The sequence below is a fragment of the Zophobas morio genome, unplaced genomic scaffold (assembly GCF_036711695.1).
Source record: "Zophobas morio isolate AGI-343-1 ecotype UQ-CSIRO unplaced genomic scaffold, CSIRO_AGI_Zmor_V1 ptg000146l, whole genome shotgun sequence".
Classification (NCBI taxonomy): domain Eukaryota; kingdom Metazoa; phylum Arthropoda; class Insecta; order Coleoptera; family Tenebrionidae; genus Zophobas; species Zophobas morio.
Window position 1 is genome coordinate 1 of NW_026972250.1, and position 12,484 is coordinate 12,484.

At 32.0% G+C, this 12,484-nt stretch overlaps 1 protein-coding gene across 1 annotated transcript; it reads left to right on the forward strand.

Annotated features, from left to right (window-relative positions):
- The first annotated feature begins 8,970 nt into the window (after positions 1–8,970).
- LOC135145379 (ras guanine nucleotide exchange factor P-like) lies at positions 8,971–10,161 on the forward strand. Its single transcript, XM_064077486.1, has 3 exons — positions 8,971–9,033; positions 9,126–9,574; positions 10,101–10,161. Exons 1-3 carry the CDS (start codon positions 8,971–8,973, stop codon positions 10,159–10,161), a joined length of 573 nt encoding a protein of 190 aa, XP_063933556.1.
- The last annotated feature ends 2,323 nt before the right edge of the window (positions 10,162–12,484 follow it).

Below are 12,484 nucleotides of genomic sequence, written 5' to 3' on the forward strand. Positions count from 1 at the left end.
AAACAATCGAAAAATTGGATTCAGAATTGAAAATTATTCAGCAAAGAAAATCAGTTAAATAACTGTGCACATTGCGGTTAAACCACTGCGTCGTAAATTAGATTTAAATTTAAAACTTATTAGTTTCTTAAAATGTATAAAATACGAACTAGTTTGTATAATCTTAAGCTGTAATTGAAATTATAATAAATATTGTTTATTTCGTTTGGTGTATTATTTTCCCCAGTCTCATCTAAAATTATTTAATTGGGAATAACAGCAACGAATAAAAGCCGTGTTTGCTCCGACAAAACTCCTGTTATTTTCTTAATAAATAAATGTTCATCAGCAACTTTCTGCCGATTTAAGCTTATTTGTCAGTGATTATTAGAATAAAATCTCAAATGTCAGAAGGCGAGTGTGTTGTTAAAAATTAAAAAAATTGTTACTTACGACATTGAAAACAGGCAATAAAATCATCCGTTCTCCCTCGAAAACATTCAAATACACGCACACTTCACAGAAGCCACCATTTAGTTCAACAAAACCACCTTTTTCCCAAATCTTTTCACGGTAAAATTCATAAACCGAAACACGCCGCCCGTCATTATTACAACACAGAATGAAATAACGCGATGCTGTTTCAGCAAATTCTTACGGAACTGGACGCTCTTATCTTCAATAGACAGGGACGTATTCGGAAATATTAAAAAAAAGAATTATCGCTTGAGGGTGCCAAAGGGCAGAAAGTTTGTTAAAAAAATAAAAATGCATCCCTATAAACTAATGACACATTTGTGTAAAAATAAATGTGGGTTGGAGGTGTATATTAATCCCCACCCCTACTTTTTTCCCTCCTTCAGTTGCTTTCCTCATGTTTCATTTTTCGCTGACTTGAATTTATTTTTTACGACCACGTTTTCAACTACGACTTGCAAGTTGTAACTTGCAAATTAATTCTCATATAAACAAGAAACTAGTCAACGGGAAATAGTAGTGTTTCTTTTTTTCTGCTGTGGTGAGCAAGTTTCACGACAAAAAATGAAATCACAAGAATCAGTGACGGCTATATGTAAAAACTCTCTTAAGCTAATTCATGAATACATAAGTAAAATCAAAACAATCGAAGAAACTAAACATTTTTTAGTTTATATCAATACCAGTATTAGAATAATTAGAAAAGCACTCAAATGTAAAATCCATCGAGAAAATATGTTGGAAAACGCAAATTCCTTAGAAACAAGTTTGGCGTATTTGAAATTTTATCGCCTAAAGCTTTTAAATAAGAAAAAACAATTATCTATAAAAACTGGTGAAGGCTATATTAAAACAGTCAAATTTAAACCGGTGACTAATGTAACATGGCAGGATGTCGAATCCTGTTTTCAACAACGAATTCGTACAGGATTTATAAGTAACCACCACATTAAAGATCCTCTTCAGTTTTTTCAACAATCTTTTAAATGCTTTATGTTTAGAATTAAAAAAGAACGGAAAAACTCAATGCTTAAGGTAAATGTAATTTTTTCGGCAAATTTTATTCAACCGCACTCTGGTGAAACAGACATTAAAACATTTTCAACAAAAAATCAGCACATTGATCAATACACAAATTTAAAGGAATGGTACGAAGAAAACGTCATTGATAAAATCATGAAAAAATTAGAGGAATTTGCAGAAAAGGATTCCGGTTGGGCGTTGTATGAAATTTTAGGATTGAAAATTAACATAAATAAATACGACCCAATTAAATTCGGCTATTCAACTTTTGTATCCACACCAGATTTTATAAAAAAAAAACATGCAATAATTAATGTACAAAATAATGATGAATATTGTTTTCTTTGGGCCATAGTTTCGGCTTTATTTCCTACCGATAAACATTCAGACCGAAAATCATCGTATCCTCATTTCAAAAATGTGTTGAAATATGATAATTTAGACTTTCCAATCACAATTAAAGACATTCAAAAATTTGAGGAACTCAACAATCTTGCCATTAATTTATACTGCATCGAGAAGAAAAAAATTTTACCTTGTCGTTTAAGCACTAGATTTTCAAATTCTTATAAAGCAATTAATTTGCTTATGCTACCCGCTGAAAGACAAATACAAAATACTAATAACAGTAATGATAACTTTGAAGATCAACAATTGCTCTATCATTTCGTATGGATCAAAAATTTGTCAGCTCTTTTAGCTACGCAACTTTCCCTCCATAAATGTAAATTTCATATATGCGAAAGATGCTTAAACCATTTCACCACAGAGGAATTGCTCCAAAAACATAAAACTTCATGCCAGAGTATTAATAAATATTCCATAAGACTGCCAACAGAAAACGAAAATTACTTGTATTTTCAAAATTATAGACATCAAGAAAAAGTACCTTTTACTATTTATGCAGATCTCGAGAGTATTCTTCTTGATTGTACCAAACAGCATATGTCCACCACGAATAAGACCGAAACTTATCAAAAACATATTGCGCACAGCATTGCTTACTATTTTCACTGCTCATATGATAATTCATTTTCTAAATTTCGTTTGTATCGAGGTAAAAATTGCATTCAATGGTTCGTTCAGGAGTTACATCGAATGGCTCATTTTTGCAACGATAAATTTCAGAACGTTATTTCTATGGAAACATTAACTACGGAAGAACGTGAGCAGTTTGAATCCTCCCAAATATGTCATATATGTAAAAAAGGATTTTCGGAAAAGAACATAAAAGTACGCGATCATAGTCATTTAACTGGAATGTATAGAGGCGCTGCCCATCAAAGTTGTAATTTAAATTATAAAGATATTTGTGTTATACCCGTGGTCTTTCATAATATGAGCGGATATGATGCCCATTTTTTTATTAAAGAACTTTCAAATTCAATAAAAGGTGATATTAAGTTACTTCCCATTAACAAAGAAAGATATATCTCGTTTACTAAATTTGTCGAAGACACGAAAGTTAGTTTACGGTTTATTGATTCTTTCAGATTTATGCCACATAGTTTAGACAAACTTTCCTCCAATTTAGATAATTCTCAGAAAATTATTACGTTGGCAAATTGTAATAATATGGAAGAATTTGATTTGTTAAACAGAAAGGGAGTTTTTCCTTACGATTATATAAACTCCTGGGAGAAACTACTTGAAACAAAATTGCCCGAAAAGGAGGATTTCTATAGTCGCTTATCCGATGAAAATATTAAATATGAAGATTATTCCCATGCTACCAATGTATGGAATACTTTTAATATTCATACATTAGGAGAATATTCTGATTTATATTTAAAAACTGATGTGCTTCTTCTAGCCGATGTATTTGAAGCTTTTCGAACTACTTGTTTAAATACTTATCAACTTGATCCGTTGCATTATTATACTGCTCCGGGCCTAACATTTGATGCTATGTTAAAAACAACAGAAATTAAACTAGAACTTTTAACGGATATAGATAAAGTTCTATTTGTAGAAAGAGGTATTAGAGGTGGAGTTTCGCAGTGTTCCAATAGATATGGTAAAGCCAATAACAAATACATGCCAAAAGAAGAATATGATCCTTCGAAAGATAGTACCTATTTAATGTATTTTGATGTTAACAACCTTTACGGAGCGGCAATGTCTCAATACTTACCGTATGGAGAATTTGAGTTTGTAGAAAATTTCAATATAGCTGATATCTTAGATACCCCAGAAAATTCAGCAATCGGTTATATTATTGAATGCGATTTAGATTATCCAATAGATTTACATGAAATTCATAGTGATTTACCATTAGCTCCAGAGCATATGATACCGCCCATTTCAAGATCTAAACTTAAGAAGTTATTGGTGACTTTATATCCCAAGAAAAATTATATTATTCATTATCGGAATTTAAAAATGTATACAAAATTTGGTATGAAAATAAAATGTGTACATCGTGTTATGAAATTCAAACAATCTCCGTGGTTAAAGGAATATATAGATTTAAATACAAAACTTAGGCAGCAAGCAAAGAACGATTTTGAAAAAGATTTTTTTAAATTAATGATTAATGCTATTTATGGTAAATGCATGGAAAATGTAAGAAAACATCGCGATATTCGATTGGTTAGTAAATGGGAGGGAAGATGGGGAGTTCGTTCTCTTATATCTAAACCAAATTTTCACAGTTCTGTTGTATTTGACGATGATTCAGCAATAATCGAAATGAGTAAATTAGAAGTATTTTTGAATAAACCAATTTATGTTGGTTTTTGCATTTTAGATATTTCTAAAACTTTTCTCTATGAATTTCATTATGACTATATTAAAAAAACATTTAAAAATAATGCTAAGTTACTTTATACCGACACTGACAGCCTAATTTATGAATTTCACGTAGACGATATATACAAATATATTAAGAAAGACTCACATCGATTTGATACTTCTGACTATGATTTATATAATATTTATGATATAGAACTGAAAAATAAGAAAGTACCAGGTTTAATGAAAGATGAAAATAACGGTAAGATTATGCTAGAATTTGTGGGTCTCAGATCTAAAATGTACGCATATAGAATTGCAAGTGACGATTTCAATAAAAAATTAGTTAAAAAATCCAAAGGTAGTACAAAAGCATCACTTAAAACAATAACGTTTGAAAATTACAAAGAATGTTTATTTAATAATCGAAGTTACGAAAAATCACAAAGACTCATCAAGTCCAAACATCATACTGTTTACACAGTAAAACAAGAAAAAGTAGTTCTCAGCCCAAATGATGATAAAAGGATTGTCACAAGATTTGCAACGGATACGAAACCTTGGGGATATCATATTTCGCACGTAAGTTAAAAAAAGTGGGGATTGCCATATATAAGCAATTAAATTTCACAGATGATTTATTCGATGTTGGTTATTTCATTATTACAACAATGTCTGACTTGAGACAATTTGTTGATTTACAAGCATTTTGTGCATCCGAAAATGTGTACAAAACATATCTTAAAGCCGCTGCGAGTGATCGAACGAAATTAAATTTATTCCTTCATCTCATCGATAAAAAAGATTTTATTGTACCGGACGAAGTGTTTAAATGGATTGCCGAAAGTGAAAGTGACTTTTATACACTTGACATTTGTATTCTGCTACAAAGAAAGCAATGTGTCGATGGTTACATTGATGCATTTCTACGTGTATGCGAAAGAGACCAAATTGAAAATTTAAATTATGCTGCTTTGGAGTTTTTGATGACCACCAACTATTTGGACAATACTCTAACGTATAAATGTTTTATTTATAAATTATTGAGTGATAATCGCTGGCAGAATCTTGGAGATATATTCTATCCTGTTGAGAATATCCGGAAAAATTATCGAAGGATCGAGCAGTGCGTGGATGAATTTATGTGTCGGGCTGCGTATTTGGCAAACCATAAAGCGCTCAGTACTTTCTATGAGTCTTTAGAAATAATAAATTACGATTCTTTCGCATTTCAACCTTCTCAAAATCAGGAGCACCGAAGAATTTTCAACTGGATCAAAAAGAACATTGTCAAAGGAGAAGCCAATCCTGAAATACCATTAGGATGGACAGAGGGACCGGATTCAACAAAATGGCCCTCGATTAAGTTAGATGATTATAAGAAAACTTTACATGTAATTTCTGGTAACCATGAATAAAATACACAAAAATGGGTTATATGTAGTTTTATTTACCCCCAAACATAATACAATAACAGATGAAATTATTTACATCACTCTGACGACATCTTGTGCAGGGATGTATTTTTCATTTCATCCTTATCGAAGTTCGCTGGTTTGTTTGGATAAGAACGATGTCTGGAATTCTTTAAACATATCATAGACAATTGCATACCGATTATTTGTGAAATCAACATTCATGTTTTTGTAGGGATACATGGTATCATTAAGGTACAATTTTACATCTCTCAGATTACAATGATCATATTGACTGTAGTTTTTCTTCAATTGATTTTTTCTTCCCTGTTGTAATGCAAAAATTATGTACTGTGATTTTTTTAAGAAAGCCTTAACAAAAATGGAAGGAAAAAAGCAAGGGTGGGGATTAATATGGTGTATAAATTAAAGATCACACACACACAAGAACGAATTAATAAGTTTCTTGCAAGTACATAAGTTAATACTTAACAGCAGAAATGGGTAAGCTTATACATTTTTGTTGTAGTATGTAAAGTTTTAAAAACTTTTTTTTTTTCTGTGTAGAAAAATTTATCATTTGTCCTTATGATCCTAGCCACAGGCTGTTAGAGAAGAGGTTGAGAAAACATATTTTCAACTGTCATCGGGATGCCTGGGAGAGGGAGCGAAAACTCTGGGAGGCTGAACTTCCCCTATGGATATTTACTTCGATAGGAGCAATTATTTTTGTAATCGTATTTTGTGTGTTCCTTTATTTAGGATTAATTTGTTTCAGTTATTTTAGCAAATAAAATACTCCAACAAATGTATGATTCAATAAAACAATTAGCTACTTTTGATTGTTTTATTTAATATCCTTCACCATGTTAATCTACAACAAATGTATGATTCGATAAAACAACTAGCTACTAGATTGTTTTATTTAATATACTTACTTCAACATGTTAATCTAAGAGCATCAACGCTACAATTCAATACAATATACTCCACGGGTCATAGTAGTGTTCTTTTTTTTTTTTTTTTCTGCTGTGGTGAGCAAGTTTCACGACAAAAAATGAAATCACAAGAATCAGTGAGGGTTATATGTAAAAACTCTCTTAAGCTAATTCATGAATACTTAAGTAAAATCAAAACAATCAAAGAAACTAAACATTTTTTTAGTTATAACAGTATAATAATAATTAGAAAAGCACTCAAATGTAAAATCCCCTGAGAAAATATATTGGAAAACGCAAATTCCTTAGGAACAAGCTTGACGTATTTGAAATTTTATCACCTAAAGCTTTTAAATAAGAAAAAACAATTATTATCTATAAAAACTGGTGAAGGCTATATTAAAACCAACAAATTTAAATCGGTGACTAATGTAACATGGCAAGATGTCGAATCCTGCTTTCAACAACGAATTCGTACAGGATTTATAAGTAACCACCATGTTAAAGATCCTCTTCAGTTTTTTTTTCAACAATCTTTTAAATGCTTTATGTTTAGAATTAAAAAAGAAGTGAAAAACTCAATGCTTAAGGTAAATGTAATTTTTTCGGCAAATTTTATTCAACCGCACTCTAGTGAAACAGACATTAAAACATTTTCAACAAAAAATAACACATTGATCAAAACACAAATTTAAAAGAATGGTACGAAGAAAACGTCATTGATAAAATCATGAAAAAATTAGAGAAATTTGCAGAAAAGGATTCCGGTTGGGCGTTGTATGAAATTTTGGGATTGAAAATTAACATAAATAAATACGACCCAATTAAATTCGGATATTCAACTTTTGTATCCACACCAGATTTTATATATATATATATATAAAAAAAAACATGCAGTAATTAATGTACAAAATAATGAAATCGTTGCCATATATCAATTTCGTTTCGAAATCGTTGAATTACGCCCAGAATTAATCCACAATAACGTAAACATGTCCGCATTCCTTCGAAATTATTACAATAAGGTGTTAGATGACGGAGAGCGAAAAAGCTTGCGATGCATTGGATCTCGCACGCTGCCAGAGACGTATTCAGAAAATATTAAAAAAAATATATCATCGTTTCGAAGGCGGCAAACGGAAACATGTCAAGACACACAAAAATAATTGTGCGTGTGTGTGTTTCTTTATTTAGTACTAATTTGTTTCACTCACTGTAGCAAATGCAATAGTTCAATAAATGTTTGAAAATGTATAAACATATTAGTTCAATAAAACAATTAGTTACGTTTGTGAGTTTTATTTAATATCCTCTTACATATTTATCTAACGGAATCAACACTACAATGATTCAGCATAACAATATTAAGTTATATAAATATCTTTCAAAGTATTTGTCCAGCAGCACGATATGAGTCATCATGATCTACCACGACGGTATAGGCCAACATAGACAAACTGTTGGGATCGAATCGTTGTTCCTTTTCATTTTTCTCAATTCTTTTCTTATACTTAATGATGCGATCCTTTTTCTTGACATTATCGAAGTTCAGGTCAGTTAATTTCCATTCTACAAGAACAGGATTTATTCCACTTGAAAAGTGTATTGCCACTTTGCACGCGGTTAAGTCGAACGATTTAAGGATACATAGAATTCTGGCTTCCAACGAAAATTGAAGACGAGGTTCAACAAAAATAATATTAAATATAAATCCATCAAACTTCAAATAGCAGCAGGGCCACTTGGACTGATAAAGATAGTCATATTTAGACATGTGATTGTCTGCGCAGTTATCCTTAGCCCATTTTTGTGTATTTTCATCTGCTTCGACGTAAATATCGATGTCTGTATAAGAAGACGTCCGACCTAAGAGAAACGCTGCACATCCCCCAGCCATGAAAGTTCTGGACGACCGAAATTTTTGATGTAACAAACTTTCAACTGTTTGAATGATACGACGTTTTTCTTCATTCAGTGAAGATATATCAAGATTGCGAGAAATGAAACTTGTGTTTTTTAATGAGAACATATCTGATGTGTGAACTGTACTCACATGCTTACAAAAGTTACTTTTATATACCAAATATCAAAAAATTGCTGAATTGCAATTCACACGGAAATAGTTTGAAGAATTGCTGAATTGCAATAAATTATTAAATGACCATATATGGACATGAAAAAACTGCTGATTTGACATTTCACCCTCCTACTTCATTGCAATCAATCTTTAAATGACCATATATGGACATGTAAAACTGCTGATTTGACATTTCACCCTTCTTCGCCATTTATTTTCTGCATATTCTGCATTATTTTTCCTATATATTTTGCATAGGAACTCGTAATTGTTTGTCTTAATTCTGTGTCTGTTAGTGTTAAGTGCTAATTGTTGAAAAAAAAAAAATATGAAGTATTCCTTGAGTCTCAAGAAACCAAAAATTAACATCCTCCAGGATGTAGTGATACAGGTAGGTTTTTTATTTTTGATTAATTTAAAAAAAAAAATGTTTTTATATTCATAAAATGTAGAAATGTTTATAAGTATTTATTTTATTTTCAGCCGCCTTTGCCCAAACTGCGTAGACTTGCAGATCTACCTGAGGAAGAAATTGAAAAACTAAAAACAAAAAGTGAGGACGCCTCCACTTCCGCTGTGGAAGACTCCCAGACACCTTCCCAGCTAGATATATCAGGGCTGGAGGAGCCGTGCGTCTCTATGACGCCCTCACTGTTTGAGGGGTTAGAGGCGCACGGAAAAAGCTTGTCTTTCCTTCGTAATGTTTACGGAGTTACGGAGGAAGACGAACAGAGGCAGAGAGAGCAGCAAGAGCAGCAGGAGCAGGAGCAGGAGCAGCAGCAACAGCAGCAGGAGGAGCAGCAACAACCGGTCCGCAAATCACCATCACCACCGACGTCTCAACCAACACCTGCCCCTGATACACCTCATCCTGCTGCACCTGATGATTCGGGTGATGAATTCGAAGACGAAGACAATGCATCTACATTATTGTATAATTTTAAGTGGAAGTGTAGGGCAGCGCAGGACAGACATAATACGCGACAAAGGGAACTAGTGCAAAAACAAAAAAAGTGCAAAAAAAACATTAAAAAATTAGCAAATCAAATTGCAACTCTCCAAAGACAGTTAGTGGAAGAACAAAGTGAATTGCGGGGTGCAGAAAACGAAATGAAAAAAAGTATTCAAAAATCCGACAAATTAAAGAAACTATATGTAAAAATAAAATGTATATAATCTCATAGTGTCAGTAGTAGTGTTAGTAGCGTTAAAAGTGTTGAAATGTTTTAGTAGTAGAATTAGTAGTGATAGTGGTGCTTGTATTGTAATAGTAATATTTATATATCAATAAATAATATAAGTATTTTATTTCGCTTGTTTTTTTTTTTTTTAAGTGTTGCATGTTGGGCAGTATATATCCAAATCAATGGTTTTGCCAAACAATATCCTGTAGCATTTTCGCTAAAATTTTTGGAACCACTATAATCGTCAATAATGGTGTAATTAGGTGACTTGCAGCGGCTTTTGTTTCTTAAGACAAATTCTTGTTTATACTGTAGTGGGATCGATGTATCGATAATATCAGGAATATTGTGACAAACCATACACGAGCATTTCTTAAACAAAAGTCCATGTTCTCCTTGGGAATGGTATCGCTGTTAGTATTTAGAGAGGTAGCTTGTAGAGATGGTAAGTTCTGGTAGGGTGGTACAAATTAACGAGTAGAGACAGACAAAAACAAAAAATTATTTTTGTTTATTTTTGCCGAACACAGCGTTATAAAAATTTATTGATGTCTTGTCGAGCATCAAGTCATCCTTCAACGATGGAACGTACGTCCCACTGGCGTCGTCGTCCCAATTTTCGAGTGATGTTACTTTTGGGGGTTCAGAATTGAACCATTTTGATGGTTGAGATGGTATCGGTGGTGATGCTTTGGGAAGTGCAGCTTCGCGGAGCTGTCGCTCCCTTTCCCAAGCCTCCCTATGACACCTAAATATATGCCTCTGGAGTCTCCCCTCTAGCATTCGATGGCTCCTATCGTATGGGCAAACTATAAAATCCTCTAAACAAAACAAAAAAAAATATATGAAATTTACATACTGTAATAAAAATATAACCTTACCCATGTCCCTAGATATCTATTGGTTAATTCTCTTGATACTAGTTAATCAGTTATAATCACATCTTTCATATAGTCTTGAATTTATATACGAAATTAATCCCTTCTTTTACTCTTTTTCCCTCTCTAATTTTTATTTCAAGTTGACGATTCAGTTGTTTTTCTCTTATCGAAAATGCAAGAGTTTCACTAATTCAGAAAGATTTAGCAACTACGATTTAATACAACAACAAGTTATTTAATACGTTTTAAATTATTTGTCCAGCAGCACGATATGACTCATCACGATCTACCACCACAGCAGTGATTTTTGATGATTGTTTATAGGTTTTTGATTTTCGTTTTTTAATGATGTTTTGTTGTTTTCATATAAAATTCAACAAAAAGCCGTTTTTGGTTAACTTGAAATTTTTTTTTTTAATGTCTTAGTATATTTAGTTGTGATGGTAGTAGTCATATAACAATACATATAAAGAACAACCTATTTCGCTTTTTTTTTTTTTTTTTTTTTTTTTTTTAAGTGTTGCATGTTGGGCTTATTCGAATCCTTTTTCGATGGTCTTTTTTTCGACCTGAAAAAATTTTTACGTAGCGACCTCGAAAAAACTAGAAATGGCTCCTGTATCTAGGTCGATGTGGACAGAATCGATTTTTTTGAGCAGACTTATGCGTTCGTTCCAGAAGAAGGTTTTGATGTATACAACCGATATTCTATCTCTTACCATTTGGACACTAGAAACTTTTGCCCTTTTCTCCCTTATTTTCAACTTTTTTGAAAATTTTTTTTGCTCAACATATGGCTTAATTTTTTTAGCTTTTCCCCGTTCCCCTGAGCCGACATGCTACCTCTTACCGCTTACGAACTATGACGTTTTTCCGTTATTACTACTAAACGGTAGCAAAAAATATTTATTTTGCTAAGTGGACCTATAGACTGTTCACTCAGAAATATTTTGGTACAAAAATATATTTTTTAAGTTTTACCGTTTGGGCGCCACAAACTTTTGCCCTTTTCACAGTCATGTCAAAAGTTAGCGAAAAACCGTCGACGGCTATCGATATTATTTGTTTTTGTCAATCTTTTTTGCTCTATACACGAACCTCCTATCTCTTACCATTTTCGAGTAACAAAAATTTTTTCTATTTAAACGGTAGATACACCTATGAGTCATAATCATTTTTACACACGATTAGATAGTACTTCATGAATATGCATTTGATTTTGTGGAAAAACAAACTTTTCAAAATTTGGATTTTTTTTTTGAGATTTTTTTTGTTTTAATTTTTCTTTGGATTCTTTGAATTTTTTAAATTTTTTTTTTCACCAAAACTTCTAATTTACTTTCCTACTGCTCAAGGAAAACTTTTTTTCGAATTTTGACAACCTTTTTTGACAAAAATTGTTGCGCCCCAAACTCAAATTTTCACATATTTAATTACATGGACCTATTGATTATTCATCCAAAAATATTTTGACACAAAAAACAAATTTTTAACTAATTCCGTTTGGTCACCACAAACTTTTGCCCTTTTCTCCGAAATGCTAAACTCAAACTAAAAACCGTCGACACAGGTGCATGTGTTTCGTATTTTAGGAACTTTTTTGTTCTTTGCACGAACCTCGTATCTCTTACCGTCTTCGAGTAAAACATTTTTTTTTTTATATTTAAACAATTATTGCACCTCCAACCCACATTTATTTTTACACAAATGTGTCATTAGTTTATAGGGATGCATTTTTATTTTTTTAACAAACTTTCTGCCCTTTGGCACCCTCAAG